This window comes from Alosa pseudoharengus, unplaced genomic scaffold (assembly GCF_046254945.1).
Source record: "Alosa pseudoharengus isolate Yale_2024_CS ecotype anadromous, Long Island Sound unplaced genomic scaffold, YU_APseudo_1.1 YU_APseudo_1.1_scf_9, whole genome shotgun sequence".
Classification (NCBI taxonomy): Eukaryota; Metazoa; Chordata; class Actinopteri; order Clupeiformes; family Clupeidae; genus Alosa; species Alosa pseudoharengus.
The window spans coordinates 32,342,789-32,360,855 of record NW_027468881.1 but is presented as its reverse complement, the minus strand read 5'-3'; the positions used below and the strand labels follow the sequence as shown (position 1 = coordinate 32,360,855).

Genomic DNA, 18,067 nt, shown 5'->3' with positions numbered 1-18,067 from the left:
TACCTTCTTGTCAGCAGTGATGAGGCGGCTCCTCTCGGTGCAGAGCTCCTCCTGTAGGCTGCTGGTGGAATGGCGGCTCTGTGCGCTGCGGGCAAGCTGGAGCTCCAGCTCCCGGCTCTTCTGGTGCAGCCGCTCCAGCTGGGCCACCTGCTCGTGCTCACTCTGCTCCAGCTGGCTCCGCTTGGCCTGGGCCTGCCTTAGCTCCGCACACACCTGCACACAGCCACGACACCTGTTAGAGACCACACACACACCTGCACACAGCCACAGCACATTATAGACCACACACACCTGCACACAGCCACGACACCTGTTAGAGACCACACACACCTGCACACAGCCACAACACATTATAGACCACACACACCTGCACACAGCCACAACACATTATAGACCACACACACCTGCACACAGCCACGACACCTGTTAGAGACCACACACACACCTGCACACAGCCACAGCACATTATAGACCACACACACCTGCACACAGTCACAACACCTGTTAGAGACCACACACACCTGCACACAGCCACAACACATTATAGACCACACACACCTGCACACAGCCACAACACCTGTTAGAGACCACACACACCTGCACGACACCTGTTTGAGACCACACACACCTGCACACAGCCACAACACATTATAGACCACACACACACCTGCACACAGCCACAACACATTATAGACCACACACACACCTGCACACAGCCACAGCACATTATAGACCACACACACACCTGCACACAGCCACAGCACATTATAGACCACACACACACCTGCACACAGCGACAACACATTATAGACCACACACACCAGCACACAGCCACAACACCTGTTAGAGATCACACACACCTGCACACAGCCACAACACATTATAGACCACACACACCTGCCCAGGTGAAAAGGGATTGAAAGTAGAAACTAACAAATACAGTTATAGCCTGGGAACACCCATACAAGCATTCATAAGAACAACACCCATAAGAACAAACATGACATGAGTATTATTCATAATAATTATTTCATAATTTATTGTACAAGAGCCTTTCATTAGGATACCAGATAGTTAGGCCTTTTTAAACACAATGTCCCACCTTGAGCAGAACTTTTCAATATGCTATATTAAAGTGTTTACACTGTGTTTGTTAAAAATGAATATTGGCTCATTTATTGTTTATCGGTTTTTGAAATCCTCAAATATCAAAATTAGTATCGGTCTTTACAATCCCATATCGGTCGGGTTCTAACTACCACACATTCATAACACCTATTAGGAACCACACACCTGCAAACATTCACAACCCCTGAAATCAACTGTGCGTATCCATAATACCCATTACAAACCACACACCTGCACACATACAGTACATTACATTACTCCAGCAATCAACTGCACACATACATAACCTGGTACCATCTAGTATAGTATGTATATAGTATATATACTCTTTTGATCCCGTGAGGGAAATTTGGTCTCAGCATTTATCCCAATCCGTGAATTAGTGAAACACAAACAGCACACAGTGAACACACAGTGAACACACAGTGAACACACAGTGAGGTGAAGCACACACTAATCCCGGCGCAGTGAGCTGCCTGCATCAACAGCGGCGTTCGGGGAGCAGTTAGGAGTTAGGTGGCTTGCCTGTGCACTTCAGCCGTGCCTACTGGTCGGGGTTCGAACCGGCAACCCTCCGGTTACAGGTCCGAAGTGCTAACCAGTAGGCCACGGCTGCCCCCAAACTCATGCACTCATGAACAAAATCTGCCAGTTAACACAGATCTAAAGCAGGGGTGCAACAGATGACAAAATTCACATTTTGGATCGTATCAGTTTTGAGTCACGCAGTGTTTCCTCTACGTTTATTTCAGCATGGCGGCCCCCCACGGTTTAATTAATACCGCCACAGTATCAGAATCAGGACAGACGCACAATGTAGTTGCAGTTTCTTTTTAAATAATCCTCCGACGTATCCTCCCCTGCTGGCTGCCGCTCACATTGCAATTTAACAATAAGTAACCTAAACTAGTCAGAGGTTATTATGGACCGTCCAGTTTCAGTTCACATATTATATATTGTATTGATGTAGCCTATTTAAAACATTAACTTTCATTTAGCGGTGCCACTGCTTCAGAATTAGGGGAGACGCAAAATATTGTCCGGAAGCATAGTAGGTTAGGCTAAATGTTCAAGAACAAACAGCAATGCTAATCCGAGGTACCTGTCTAGTTTTATTCCATAAATATACTGTTTTTATAAACATTAGTGGCATGCGCTATCAGGAGCTTCCTTGTGCTACGCATGTTTCTCAACATCGCAAAAACTAAAATTTTCGCACAACTTGGTGGAAAGGTGTAGTACAGGCAAAGGAAACCCCATTCATTTCTGAAGCTGATTGCATTGAAAGTATTTCCCATATCGTAGTCTATAAGCTTGCTCGCAACAACAGCAGAAATTAAACTGGAGAGAGGATGTCTCCGCGAAGACACCGCTGTTACATTAGATGCGCACTCAATCGCGAATCGACGCAGTAAAAAAGCAACGACTGGTAGTAACGAAGGTAAATTGCAAAACTTGGCCAAAAACATTTTGGATGCACTCTCGGTGATGGCCCTAATGTGAATCGCGGACTATAAAGTAAAGAAGATTTGCACCAAATACAGGCAGTGTTGTGGGTTGTGTTTCTACAACATGTTGGCAAAAAAAGCTTAATTTCTGTCATAAACAAAGTAAGCTAAGTGTTTCTCCATTGTCAACGTGAACTACCGGTATGTTCAAGCGTTCAAGTAACAATGTGGTTTAATGCATGGGTTAACGTGACGTGAGTCAGACAGAAGATGGGCCTGTCATAGTTCCTGAATCCTGTCCCTCAAGTCACGTTAGGCTAAATGGTGTGATTAGCAACTAGAATGAAAAAAAATCCTGGGAGTGACACCCGACCAGTTTTTTCATACTACCCTTGTAACCTTTTTTTTTTTTCTTCGGGGGTGGGGGGGTGCCACCACTGTTAAAAAAAAATCTAGCGGAAACACTGGTCACGGATCGGATAATTTCTCGCATCAGCAAAAAAAAAATAAACATTAATTTTTAAGAACTTGATGACAGAGAGAGAGAAGAGTCAGTGGGTTTGTTGAGGAGGTCATTTCTACCTTGAGCTTCTCCTGGTCCAGCAGAGCGTTGTGCTTCTTGAGGTCCAGGTTCTTCTCCCTCTCATAACGCAGCTCGCGCTCAGCTGAGGTGAAGAGGTTCTGGGTGCGGGCCAGATCCTGCCTCAGCTGCTTGGTTTCCTCCGTTTTCTGCTGCAGGACCGAATCTTGGGACTGCAGAACAGCAATGGCAAACACTTAAGGGAAAAATAAACTTTCTCAAGAGCAAAAAAACTAAATGTATCCCATCCCACAATACTCAAAAGCATGTCCATGTGTGTGTGTGCTTGTGCTTGTGTGTGTGTGTGTGTGTGTGTGTGTGTGTGTGTGTGTGTGTGTGTGTGTGTGTGTGTGTGTGTGTGTGTTTCTAACCTTTGAACGGGCATGTGCCTCATTGATCTGTGCCTGCAGGGCCAGCTGGTGTTGGCTGGCCAGCTCTCTCTCCTCTTCCAGCGTAGAGTGCAGCCGATGCATCTCCAGTTTCAGAGACGCCAGCTGGAAGATGACCACAACAACTCATCACCTGCTTTAAACCTCCGTGCCAGCCATGATGACACTACACTGTTAGACCTACAGTAGTAACCCCACTGTGTTTAAGTCAGATATGAATGAAATGCCATATTCAGGATGTGACAATTTGGTGTGGGGAAATATAAATATCTGGGTTTGCATCCAACGTTTTCATGCCATTTTTGGCCATTCAAATAAAGAACCCTGAGTGGAAATGTGGATAAAATCTTCTAAGTCGAGTAAGAGAATAATTCACTAGAGGACCCACCACAGACTGGGCTACAGACAGGACTTGAATAGTACAACAGTCAGTAATCAGGCTGGAGACAAAACAGGTAGAGCTTGATAACCGTCACTCCAACTTGGTATCATGGTTTTGCATAAATATACACGGCACTTCAAAAAAACTGCCGTCTTATCTGCACGCATTTTGAGCAATGTCAACTCCGCGTAAACATACACGCCTCTTATTGTCTCACTTCCGCGTGTATGTGCCTCTAGGGCAGCGTTTCTCAAACTGTGGGTCGCGGAGACATGCCAGGTGGGGCGCGAACTGACGTGAAAAACAGGAGTTTTTTTATTTATTTTTTTTATCTGTAGCCTGGGCCCAGGTAGCACCCGATGCGCAATGGACGCACTGTGTTATTCACAGGGAAGCGCTCGTGTCAAGGCAGCTTAGTTAGTCCTGACCTACATAAGATTTTGAACGTTGTTGTGAGAGTGGTGAATTTCCTCAAAACGCGGCCCTTAAAAGCTGTCTATTCTCCGCACTTTGCGAAGAGATGGTAGCTGACCAAAAGGCTGTACTGTTTCACAGCGAGGCAAGGTGGCTTTCCCGAGGTAAAGTGCTGTCGCGCGTGTTTGAGCTCCTAGTCGCCTCTTCTTGGAGGAAGAGCGCATGTTTGAATCTGCAAGCACGTTCAATAATGAACATTTCTTGACGAAGATGGCCTATCTTAGCGATATATTTGATATATCTTAGCGATACATTTGAGTTAAATGTCCAGTTACAAGGCAAAGACAAGCACCTACCTCACCTAGCAAATAAGATTACTGCATTCACCAAAAAACTTGAGTATGGGACAGGCGCCTCGATCGCGACCGTATTATGCCTTTGAGATTTCTGAGCGAAATCGCTGAAACGTCTGATTGGGAGCCACTCTTGTGATCCCATGTATTAAACAGTAGGCCTACATCACATCCCTGCAAAGTTTATTTCAAAAATATTGCCCAACCAGCAGTGCTCAGTATGACTGGATTATGGATCCATTTAATGCAGCATGTTGGTATTTCAATGAATATATTGTACAATGTTGTAAAATGGCCTATGCTTCCTAATATGTTGCTGGAAAACAGAAATATGTGTGTTATGTATTTATTTATTATTATATCTGCAGCACCAGCTGATTTTAACTCTGTTGAAGAGGATATATTTAGAACTTGTCATTATTTCAATAAATTTGACAATTTTAAGCTTGACCTACCACTTTCTTAGAGCGATGAGGGACAGGTGGGGCTCGAGAATGCCCCCTTGATCAAAGTGGGGAATGAAAGAAAAAGTTTGAGAACCACTGATCTAGTTTGTTTCCCTCACGGGATCAAAAAGTATATATACTTATACTGTTAACTACCACAGTCACGAGTTGGGTCGCGATAGTCTGTCATTTTTAAAAAGTGGGTCCCCAGAAAAAAAGTTTGAGAAACACTGCTCTAGGGTTAGGGTTATGGCATTGGTAAACATGCCAAAATGCGATTATGCGTTACATAACACGCTAGTGGTCATTGGCGTGTCATACACACGCAGTTCATGATATCAGTCTGGTCACTCTGTTAAAGCGTAGACTATGGGAAGAGTGGATCAAAAACAGAGAGAACCAAATCAGAGAGTGAACTGCTTATTCTTCCGTCCTACATGTTCGGAAAAGTTATCCCACACTGGCAAGGACCATATGAACGTCTTCTGGCCTTCTCCTACCTGACCGCGCCCCTCCTCCTGCAGACTGGCCCCAGAGGGAGGCATTGGTCTGGGCTCCCCCTCTGGCTTGGGCCTCCTCCCCTCCAGCCAAACCAGCTGCTGCTGCTGCTGCTGCTGCTGGTCCCTGACGTGCTGAAGCTCCAGGCCCAGCCGATGTCTCTCCCCCTCGGCCTGTAGCCGCAGTTGCGCCTCCTCACTCAGCTTCCTCTGGAGCTCCAGCACCTGCCGGTTCCTCTCAGCCATGTCACTTCTGCAGGGGGAGGGGTTGGGGTCAGATGGAGTTTCAGCATAAGAAATTACAGGTGGTTGAGGTCACACTACCGGATGAAGTTACAAAGGCCTATACTCAATTTCTGTCGGGCTTTCAGGCTGAGTTATGTTTTCTTATTCTGGAGCAATATTTGTTAAGATGACGGTATTTTTTTTTATTTTATTCTTTGTCTGCCACTTATGTCATTTAGCCCTTTCACAGAAACTTACCAAAAACACCAGGACCTAGGAGGAGATATTAGCATTTTGCTCTTCCACCTCAGCTATTCAAGTTTAGTGTGTTTTATAATTACATAGTGTCGGCCATGTTTCGTAAAGCTGTTTACTTGAGTGCTCTGTTCTCCTTGTCCAGGCTGGACAGCTCTGCCTTCACTCGCTCCACCTGAGCCGTGAGCTCAGTCACCTGACCCCAGCTCTCCCTGAGGTCCTTCTGGGCCGGGCTGTTCTCTGCCTGGAGAGCCAAGTCGCTCTTAAGTCGAGCGTGGGCACGTTCCAACTGTGCCACCTGCAAACAACGCAGATCAGTGAGACAACAAACCATCTTATTTTAAATTGCGTGCAAACAACTGTCACAGTATGTGTAAATTAAAATAGAACACGGACAATGCTATTGGATGTTAATTTACTGGAGGTTGAATCTCACAGTGCACTATTCACCAAACCATTTCTCTGGAGCGAATATTGGGAATTCATTTTTCAGCAGACATCTGATGCTTTTTCAGTGAAGGGATTTCAGTAAAGGGATAATGCATAGTCCGCTGGTCACTCATGAAATATACATCTGGACAGGACGAACAAGGATCCCAAATGTTGAGAGCGAGATTCATTCATTTGATTGGCTCTACGTGCTCTTACACCAATGCGTAACACCAATGCGTGAGGGTTGGCAACTCTGCATTCAATGAAATGGAAAAGTCTGCAGCATTAGGAAGAAAAATGATGTGATGTAATGTGCTGCACCTTCTCCTCGAGGACCCCCTTCTGTCCTTTCACTTGCATTAGCGTGTGGCTGAGGGCTTTGGCTTGCTGACACTCGGCTCGTAGTGACTGCACCTCTGACCTCAAGGCCTTCAACTCTTCCTGATCTCTATGCAGGATCTGGTGAAAGCATAAAACCCCACAAATAATGGACCCGTCTCCACCCACTGCTTGCCACGGTGTCAAATGATGGATGCTGTTTGCTAAACAGTTTTGTTTGAGGGGGTTTCTGCTAAAAGGCGGTCCCTACAAACGAGAACTTAACCAGAAACACTCTGCCTCTGTACATGAGCATAACAGGGAATCAGGTGGCTTTAAACACCATGTTCTTTTCTCTACACCTAACTAACTTGTTCATTTATCATGTAAACAGACCCTACTGTTCTGTACTGACCCAAGGCAGATGGGTCAGGCCTCGTGGATCTGCTCGAGGTTTCTTCCTACATGTATCTCCAATTCTAGGGAGTTTTTCCTCGCCCCTGTTACTCATGGGCCTTCTCTGATTGTTTAAGACTCTGTAAAGCGCCATGAGACATGTGCAATGTTTTGGCCCTCTATAAGTGATATTAAATTTAAATTGAATTGAAATTGATAACCAATGAAAATGGAAAATCTTCACTGAAAAAGGTTCTAGTCTAGGATTAGACTTAATCCATCTATAGGCACCTGGCCACCATTATATGTGTAGCTGACCTCTTTGTCCTTCCTGAGGGCAGTCTGGGCCATAGTCAAGTCTGCCTCAAGCTGCTTTCTCCATGACTTCTCCTCCTCCAGCCGGCTCTCCAGAAACGCCACCCTGTCCCCAAAGGCATCTATCTGCTGGGCCGTGGGGTTAGAGAGAGGACATGTCACACAAAAGACTATCAACACGTTGGGTGCATAGACATTTAAGAAACACAGACTGGCAGTACTGTGACATCACCTATTCACTTCATTAACGTTCATTTTCAGAACCAGGCCATTCACGGCCAACAGTTGGGTGTTTATGAGGACATCACTCCTGTCTTTTGTGTCTTTTAGGTCATAGGCTGTGATGTAACCATCTGAATGTTCTGTGTGATGTAAGTTTGTTTTGGGGCTAGGCTAGGGAATTAATGTTGAATGTTATATGTGGTTGCTGTGCCTACCTTCTGTTTTTGCAAAGGAACATGAACCGATGTGTCAACATAACATGCCTTTGGGAAGACTATGTATTTTCTTTAATAATAGATTAAATCATTTGAACAGAATAATAACAATAACAACTTGTCATAATAATAACCATAAACATTAATCCATGACTCTGTAAAGATAATTATTTAGACACAAGGTAAACACATGGGTTTTTAAATGCCATTTCAATTTAACTTCTCTCTTGTGATGGGCAGCTGAGCGCACAAAGTTACCTGCTGTGTGTTCACACTTCTTTCATTTGCAGGGACCAGGGCTGGTATTGTTGGCTTCTTGTTCAGTTCTGCCTCCATGCTTTTGATCTGGATAAGGGAAACCAGTGCAGCAGCAACAACGTATTGAGCTTGCATAGCCTCAAAATACAAATGAAGAGCTATTTTCCCAAAACGCTATATCAATCATTTTAATGCATTTTCATAAATACTTTTTTGACATTTTTGCTTTCCAACTAATTTCAGTGGAATTCGATTTATCTTTACTAAATCAAAACAACATAACTGGACTTTTATGGATATTACCTGAAATACACAATAAAATAACATGACTTTAATGTTTAATTAATGTTTTCAAAAAATTGATTTTTAGCATTTTGGAAAAAAGCTCTTCAAATGAAGTTCTACAAGTCTAGATCTAGCGGACATAGACATGAAAGCAATATTTGTGGTGTGTGTGGGCGAATCAGGTGTGTATGGGCAAATCAGGTGAGATACTTACTGCAAGGTGCTGCCATTTAAACAGAGATATGATATGCTACTCCAAAATAGAATACTACATTTGGTATGACATTGTGTATGATATGTAGTAAGATTATTTTGATGGTTTAGTATCCTAGACAATATAACTGTATGATGTCGCGTGAACCTAAAAAAGCTTCCCTCTCCATGCCAGGCAGGCAGCACAGTTTCAAACAGGTTTGGTTAAAACCGTACGTGCCTACCCACCATCTCCTGTGCTCCTGAAGACGGGGTGTTGTAGCAATTTCAAAGCATGGTGATGAAAGGTGATGATACATTGATACAACTTTTTGAGCCGTGTTGCCCCCATGCATACTCCCATGTATCGAAAAGCGAGTGGCTAATAATCTAGTCTCGTCTCGTCTGACCCTATCTAGTCCTTCCTCTAAGTCCTCCTCCTCACCTTCCTCCTGAAGCCCTCCACCTCGCCCTCGTGGCGCTCGCGCTCCTCCTTGCTGGCGTTCTGCTCCTCCCCGAGGAGAGCCTCCAGCTCCTCATTCCTCTCCACCAGCTCCTCGTGCTCCCCCTGCAGCTTCTGAAGCCGCCGCTGCACCTCCCGCAGACGGCACTCCTGGTCCTCCGACTCCCGCCGGCACCTGCCACCGCCACCCACCCAGATTAGATTAGACGGGATTAGGTGTCGAGAGGCCAATGGCACATACCTCTATGCTGGCACACATAGATGCCAATTTCCATGCTAGGCTTTCAAGGTGTGGAGCAGAGCTTCAAACAATGATTTTTTTCTCTGCATTTGATGTTGTTGTTATGTGTATTGTCATTGGGAGTGATGTAAAAGACACGTTGAAATCCTTTATGAGCAGCTGGCCAGATGCATCCCACTGAGATGCATCTGTAGAAATCCTATTCAAATGTCTTCGCTATTCCTTTATAGCCATCTTTGATTTCTCCGAGCATAATATAGCCCATCCAGCCCATGCAAAGACAGTCTTCCTTTCGCACAAACACGACACATGCAGTGATATTAGGCACGAGAAAGTCACACCAGTTAAAGGGAAACAATGCAGCTATGGTGGCCCAGGTAGATGTTGATATTTTGTAGGGTTACAATAATCTATTCGATCAAAAATCAAATCTTAAAGGGCCCAGCACACCCATGAATTTGAACACTTATTTAACCCATTTTGGTATGGTTTACCTACTGTATTTGATCATCTTCGTCTATGGACTACCTTAGTCTTTGCATGGTTAAGCATTCACAATGGATAAAACAAAAGGTCTGTGATACCTTTTATGAACTTCCTGATCTTCAGATGCTGCTATGGAACCATTAAATCGATTTGCATCACAGCCCTATTGGGACAAATACAAGGCAGGTGAGGCTAGGCATACTAGGCCACAGCAAGCTGGCAATATTATACTGTTAATTAGTAATACAATTAATGAGGGATATTAAGATATCAGAGATTTATAGATTTGACCTGTCCAAGATGCAGGGAAGAGTGACCTGCGGAGATTTTGGGTTCATGACTTGTTGATGTTGCCTTTGACACTTCAATCTATGAGAGACGGAACTTAATGAGTAGCAAGACTAAGTGATCATATCTGCTTGAGTGTGACCCTCCTGAAATAAGATAACTGACAATGACCAGAAGCAGCGACAATATCACTGATTAAAAAACACAAGTTCATTAGCCAAAGAGATTTGTAGTATTATCTGCAGATTAAAAAATGCTATGTTTGGATGTGCATAATTGCATTGGAGTACGGTTTGCCATTATGTTCTCACCATTTCCAGAAGGCCTTTGCGTTCACCGTCCAAGCAGCGGACGCGTGTCCTGAGTGCTCGGATCTCCTCATTCAGCCTTTCATTTTGCTCTTTGAGCCTGTGCAGCTCGGCCATATCTGCAATATATTAAAACCACAATGTGGTGTTACTGCTCCAAAAGCAACCCACACATTTAGAAAACCTTAATGTGTGTCTGACTACATTTGCCTGCGATTCTGATAGCTCTCCTAAACTGTGGTACGTTACGGCATGTCTGTCAATGACACAGATGTCAGACAGGCTTCTTTTCTAGCTGACCTTATCTAATGTTGGCTGACTATACATATTTGATTAGGGAATACTTCAACCTTTTGGCTTGATAATATAAAAGACAGAAGACTATTGTATTGAATAATATACATTGAAGAGCATTTAAAATCACAATAGGCTGGTAGAGATAGACAACAAAACATACAGTGAGGGAGAGTCTCAATATTCAATTCCACCTGCAACCTGATACACTACTTCCTATTCTCTGTTAGGGGGTGTGTGGGGGGGGCAATGATCTTTTAGAATATCGTATAGATGGGTCACATAGATCTTATAGATTTTAGAATATCATATAGATGGGTCACACGTGATGTTCACAGGGAACCTTCAGCGCAGCAATTTTGCCTCACCACACTGCTTTAGTTGCTCCACTTCCTGCTTCAGCTGCTCCATTTCCTGTCTAGGCCTTTGCAGCTCAGACCCTGCAAACATCAAGTCTCACACTCAGGCTATTTGTGTGGCTGAATCCTGATCCTTTTTACTTCACAAAGGCTGACAACAGTATTGCTAAATGCATTATCCTCAGTTTTCTATTCATATAGTGGACACAAGGGAGAAGCAGATTGCATAACCAGTAACTAGTGTCTGTAGGTGGGGACACATTTTCTGGTGTGTATGTAGTGTATGCATGCGGGTGCATCCCTAACCAAACATCACACAACAAATTCACACACACACACACACACACACACACACACACACACACACACACACACACACACACACACACACACACACACACACACACACACACACACACACACACACACACACACACACACACACACACACACACACACACACACACACACACACACACACACACACACAGGGGCTTTTTTGGTTGTGTCTATGTTTAAGTTTAATAAATGGATAAATACTACTCCAGCTCCTACCACAGTAGCCCTTGTTTTTCTGTAAAGAGTCCAGCTCGTCGGTGAGATGGCGTATCTCCCTGTGCGCCATGGTGAGGCGTCTGGAAGCTTCCTCCAGGTCCCTCTCCAGTCTCTGCTGCTCCTCCCTCTGCTTCAGTAACTCCTCACTCTGGACCTGGGAGAAATGGAATGTTAATGCATCACCCAAACCTGGCACGATTCCACTATGTTAAAAGTCATGCTGTAAGTATTGGTGACCCGACATGCATCCATCTCATAGCTGTGCAACGTGCAAACACCAGGGGCTGTAGTCGACACAAACAGGAGGTGAGACTATTAAATATCAGATCATTAAGTGGTGCAAGATGAGACAGCCTGTGTGAATGGCATACATACACCTGCATGCTTCTGGAGCTAAGCCTGGCACCATAGAGAAGCTCCCATCACAAAGCACAATCCATGAGAAACATACAGAGGATAGTCAGGAAAGTACTGCATTGTTTTTTTGTTTTTGTTTTAAGTTTTGCTTCCTCATCATTAAGGTAGAGAATGCCCTCATAAAGAACAAAGTCTGAGTTGGTTATGAAATTAAACACAGTTTAGCGTTGTTTCTATACACAAAGAGCAATCATTAAACAATGTTAAAGGAGACCAAAGGTTAGTAAGCACATGATGAGCATTCACCCACGGGACAACCTGCTCTTTTATTATTATGGTGCTGTCAGCAGAAGGGTGAGTAAATTGGCAGAACCAGGACATACACTGGCACGAATGTGTGCCCTCTGTGTCGCCTTGCGCACTCCAAACAGCTTCCTCCAGGGACTGTGACCTTGAGACTGTTGTTCCTTAAGAGGTAAATCAAGGACACACATAACTAAGACATCTACGTATGGTAGGGATGCAATGATACCTTCAACTCAGTACGATTCACGATTTTAAGTTCACAATATGATTTTCTCATGATTTGTTTAGAATAACCTGCAAACAAACTATGATTGAAAAATATTCCTTTATTTATATACATGTAAACTGAGAGGAATACAAGATCTGAACTTCGTCAGCCAAGTGTTCCAGTCCCATGCGTATTATCCAGCGCATTGTTTTAAATTACATTCATCTCACTCCCAATTTTACTATTCTTGCCAATCATTGGGGTGTCTGTGTTTTATCACTCAGAACAACCCACCAACAACTGAACCTGTACTGACTATTTTGCGGTATACCGCTTTAATTTAATCTCAAACGGTTGTAATCTTCACACATTTGTATGGATTTTTAATCAATTCACGGTGCACCGTTACATCCTTAGCACATGTACAACACTTTATACAGAAAAGCTATTTTATCATGAATGTGCTCACAACTCACTTTACAAAGTGTTATTCTGTTGAACTAGCCTAAACCTGTGATCCAAGGACTAGGACTTGATGATGTTGGTATTGGAGAGGAGCAACAGAGAGAGTGGGAGGCATTGAAAGGCCAAAGCCATAGAGAGAGTGATGCCCTCACCTTATCCATGCCTTCTTTAGTACACTGGATGCTCTCCTGCTGTTGTCTCATCTCCTCCCCCATGGTGTGTCGGATGTGATCTAGCTCCTCCTGGTGGTCAGATGGGGATACGGCAGGATTTATATTAACATTTGCATTAAGATTTTCATATTCAAAGTTGTACAGAGTTCAGCTGAGTTACAAAGTGCAGTCTTCTGGGAATAACTGCAATGTAATTGCAAACAATATGACACGGTAAAACTTCCTTCTGTTGTTTCCACAAAATAACTCTTTGGGACACTGGTAAATGTCTAATAATAAGCAACACCCTCCTTAAACTGATACTCATTTCTCTGCTTCAGAAGAATCTCTAAGCTGTAACTACACAAATGCTCATAAATGCTCACAAATGCTCATTTCCTCTTTGTTTGTAGTAGTTGATTAAGATAGATCGATAGATAGACAGACACAGATAGATAGACAGATAGATAGACAGACAGATAGATAGGTAGATAGATGGATAGAGAGATAGACAGATATACTTTATTATCCAGGATGTTACAGATCAATAAAGATACTTTATTGTCTGTAACAGGATGTGTTTATGGTCCTGGTCCCACCATTAAATCCAATTTGAAGACTCATCAGGTCTCCTATCTATTGTCACACTGAATGTCTGCCATAAACTGAGACTGGTAATGTATTTATATTATAACATAAACAATTTCTATCCATAAATACCCTTTAATTGTGTCTGCCAAATTCTAAATACTATAACAAATGTTAACATTTAACATGGTAACCCAAGGTTTAGACCTATAAAGAGTGGTGACTGGAGGTTGGTTTTAAGATGGCAGACAATTAGTCTAAACGGTTCTAATCATTCTCTTTTACCTTGTTCTCACCCATATTGGTCAGCATTTTAGCTTTTTGAAGTTAAGCTTTTTCAGCTCTATTTTTACAACTTATTTCACTTCTAACAGTTACTAGTCTTACAAATTTATTTAGTATAACAAATTAGAAGTAGTATGATTTGGTATCACTTTGATCACACAGTTTGTTTGTCTGTTTGGCTGGTTTTAAACACATTTTCTAGATAAATATATCTCTACAGCCAATTAGTGCACGCTTCATACAGTAGAGTGAGGGTGCTAAGTACCTGTGCGTCCTTGCCACTGATCCAGTGAGGGCACAACTATTGCCGAGTGCACACTGGGATCTACAGAGATCTGACCCTTTCGTTACCTGTTGCGGCTACTTCAGTGCCAGCTGACAGGCCTGCTGTGTCCACATGGTGGTGTGACACAGCTAGTTTGCATGATGACTTCAATTCTATTGCATCATATATGACAATCTGCTATTGCTGAGCAAACTCCACATTGCAAGGAAACAGACCCACTTCTGCATTCAAATGATGCCCCATTCTGACGGTGACACAGCAGTACAACTCAGTTTCCCCACACACACTTTACATTTATTCATTTAGCTGATTTAGCTTTTATCCAGAGCAACTAAGAGGTGATACACAACATTATCGTGGTGGTAGTGTAGTGGTTAAGGAGCTGGGCTAGCATGCAGGGGCCCAAAAAGTTGTGGGTTCAAGTCACTTTGGATAAAAGCGTCTGCTAAAATTAATGAAAATGTAAAAAATATAAACATTAAAGCTACAATGCAATATGGGCCGTTAGAGTAAACAATAAATACTGCCTTTTACAAAAAACAACAACGAAAAAAAACAAGATAACCAAATGAGTTAAGCAGCAAACTATAAGAAGATGCATTGAAAGCAGGGTTTTCAACCTGTTATGACCCAGGACCCACCATTCTGACTAAGGAAGCAACCGGAGGACTACCACTGAATAAAAAATAGTGATCTCCACATTGAAACTTCATGGTCAGGGACCACCAGCAATACCTTCACAGACCACCAGTGGGCCATGGACTCCTGGTTGAAACCCCCATGTTTACAGAGGCATGAATAGATAAGGGAGGGGGGGAGGGGCTCTTTCTGTTCTACCTGTAGATGGACCTCCCTGAGGTTGTCCGTGAGCGCCTGGGTGTCCAGCTTCCTCTCGGCAGCCTCCAGGCGCTCCAGCAGTGTGGCTCTCTCCACCAGCATGTAGGCCACCTGCTCGCTGGAGCTGCTCTGGCTGATCTCCGCCAGGCCCTCCTGCTCCAGCATCTCCACCACCTCTTTGCGCTGGGAGTCTGCGGAAGGTTCCGGAAAAAGCACTTTTAAAAAAAAATACGGTCAGACAGGTATCTAAATACATCTAACGCAACCTGTGTTCGCTTTAAGCTGACAGTCTGCGGACGGTTTCAGACAGACAGACAGGTACGTCTAAAATAAAGTGGAATACCAAAGTGGGTCCACTTTAGGCTCGGAGTCTGGGGAATGGTTAAGGAGAAGAATATGATACTGTAAAGTCAAACAGAAAAAGTGGGTGCCTATCTCTCCATCCAGGCTCACCTAGCTGGTGCTTCATTTGGGCGAGCTCAGCGCGGAGCTGGTCGTTCTCACGTTCATACTCCGCTGTTAGGGATTCACGCTCCTCCAGCAGGTTGCGGATGTGCTCGACATAATTCTCCACCTGAAAATGTAAAACACACACACACACACTCTCTGGTGAGGACAGACAATTAAACATGCACACACAGAGATATGATAGCAGCTTCTTTGCATCAATATTCCAAGGCAAATAACACGTATATCTTACAGGTGTGGAAAATGGCAACCTTATCTGTTAATTTTCTTACTTTCAAAGGCACTTTGGAAAACAATAACATGTCTGTATAAATTTACTAGAAACTCATCAGAGTGTAAGGCTTAAGATGGGAAGACTGGATTGTATTTCCATAGACACTTATCCTGTGACAGCCAGCTTGCAGAGGCTTCTCATTAGTCATTCTTTACAGAAGGGAGTGGTCCCCACTCCCCACACACACACACACACACACACACACACACATACCACCGCAGTCGGAGGGCCGGTTCTCTTACCTCCTTCATCTCTGTAGCCTGCTGTGTGCGCAGGGTCTTCAGCTCCCCCTCACTCCTCACCAGCAGCTGCCACAGGTGGTAAAGCCTCTGTTGGGGGGAGGCGTCAGAAGAGACACCATCCTTCTGTAGGCGAAGGGCGATCTCCTCCACAACCTCCGTTGCCCCCTGTGGGACCACAGGAACAGGGCCATTTCTAAATCTTACCATTTTAATGTGACACTGACAGGGAAGGGCATTAAAAGGTAGCTTTGGTTCTCACCTCGACTGAAAAGGGGGCATTATGAGACAATGGGCATACTGTAAACCTGCGAGTAACTTGAGACATCTTCCCAAACAGGCAAGGGGACTCATGTCTCCAACTAATGCTTGACATTTAGTTCAACATTATAAGAATGACATTTGTGTCACCACTTGCAGCCTATCTGATTCAATAAAATGAAATGCCAATAACAAAATGTAGATAGAAAGTTATAATTTACAAAGTAACACGCACCTTGTAAAAATTAAACAAATTGTAGCATTACCTCCATGTTCAGATCCTCTTAATGGCAAAGGCTGAAGTTCCAAATAATTACATCATTCCACACTGTTCTTTGGGTAAATGTCTTGGTAACCCAGGCGAGTGCTTCAAAGCTAGGCTCGCTTTGAAGTGCAGCAGAACTTATGAACGGATATCTGATCCCCATACTAAAGCCACAGTTTGCACCACACAAGTGCAGTAGAGTGGATCAGACGATAAACTAATTTCTCGAAGTTACAGGCTCAACTAACTACTCAACTAACTATTCGACAACTACAAACCATCCCAAAATCATATCTGTAAATAATTCTGAAAGACACAACTGACCAGTCTCACAGGTCCGTTATACTGAACTATGCAACTAACGTAGTAGGATAGGTGCGTGCCCTTGTTGTGAACAGGCAAAAATGATAGTTAGTTACATGTCACGACATGGCTACATCATGGAAGTACACACGTTTTTTGGAACAAATTCCAGCAAGCTACATGTCAGTTCATAAATTAACAATCCGCGGGGCAAGCTGGAAGAAGAAAAATAACTTTTTGCTGATAGTTCACTAACGTTACTATCTTAAAGGGCGTGATAATAATCCCACTAGCCATAAGATACCTGGGTAGCTAACAAGCAACCATCTAATTCACGCTTGGTGTTGTTTAAAATACTATTTCAAGCTGTGTTTTATATTTACAACCATTACAATGGCTAGCTAGAGCTATCTTATTAACAAACGCCAAGACACAAAATACACCATTTCAGCCAGACATCTGCCAGCCTGGCTAACACGCTAGCGACAACTTGCTATCTAAACCACCAACATGCACTCCAGCTAACACAACTAACGATATGATACCCGCAACAGGCAGTGAAGGGCGTAGATACTGTGCTGGTAGTATTAACAATTGTAAAGCTTAAACTTCGCTTGTTCCTCGAAGTTTACATGCACAAATATGACTACTTCAGTTGATTCCAACTAAACAACTGGTGCTACATTAGCATGGTATGTATGCTAGGGACTTCTTTGCCTTGTATTTTTCTGAAGTGTCCATCAAGTGGTTTGGAGAAGGATCCTTGGCAACGGAACAAACCATTTCGACAAGTTGGATGGGGAGATTCATAGCCTTACCTTTGACCAATGGTGCTGTCCAGTGCTTCTGGCTACCATAAAACATGATGTAGCCTAAATTGTTTGTGTTTTATCAATCAGTTTATGTCTATGCAGGGTTATATTACCATAGACAGTAAAATACATAGAAAAAATAATAATATTACAGGTAAATATATGGCTAAAAATGCTAATAGATATCCAATAGATATCCCCACAAAACTTCCGCAGA

At 43.4% G+C, this 18,067-nt stretch overlaps 1 protein-coding gene across 1 annotated transcript in view; it reads right to left on the bottom strand.

The window, feature by feature from the left end:
• ccdc30 (coiled-coil domain containing 30) overlaps positions 1-17,741 on the bottom strand; it is a 42,573-nt gene extending 24,832 nt beyond the window's left edge. The window contains exons 1-20 of the mRNA XM_076275538.1: positions 16,737-17,741; positions 16,213-16,377; positions 15,682-15,802; positions 15,229-15,419; positions 13,233-13,322; positions 12,485-12,568; positions 11,745-11,898; positions 11,199-11,270; positions 10,540-10,655; positions 10,232-10,309; positions 10,039-10,103; positions 9,196-9,388; positions 8,274-8,360; positions 7,582-7,707; positions 6,871-7,008; positions 6,237-6,415; positions 5,641-5,890; positions 3,528-3,650; positions 3,159-3,329; positions 4-213 (exon numbers count right to left, since the gene is read on the bottom strand). Coding sequence (XP_076131653.1) covers positions 4-213; positions 3,159-3,329; positions 3,528-3,650; positions 5,641-5,890; positions 6,237-6,415; positions 6,871-7,008; positions 7,582-7,707; positions 8,274-8,360; positions 9,196-9,388; positions 10,039-10,103; positions 10,232-10,309; positions 10,540-10,655; positions 11,199-11,270; positions 11,745-11,898; positions 12,485-12,568; positions 13,233-13,322; positions 15,229-15,419; positions 15,682-15,802; positions 16,213-16,377; positions 16,737-16,742 — 2,619 coding nt within the window. The 5' untranslated portion in view covers positions 16,743-17,741. The remainder of the gene's footprint in view (positions 1-3; positions 214-3,158; positions 3,330-3,527; positions 3,651-5,640; positions 5,891-6,236; positions 6,416-6,870; positions 7,009-7,581; positions 7,708-8,273; positions 8,361-9,195; positions 9,389-10,038; positions 10,104-10,231; positions 10,310-10,539; positions 10,656-11,198; positions 11,271-11,744; positions 11,899-12,484; positions 12,569-13,232; positions 13,323-15,228; positions 15,420-15,681; positions 15,803-16,212; positions 16,378-16,736) is intronic.
• Positions 17,742-18,067: the final 326 nt, after the last annotated feature.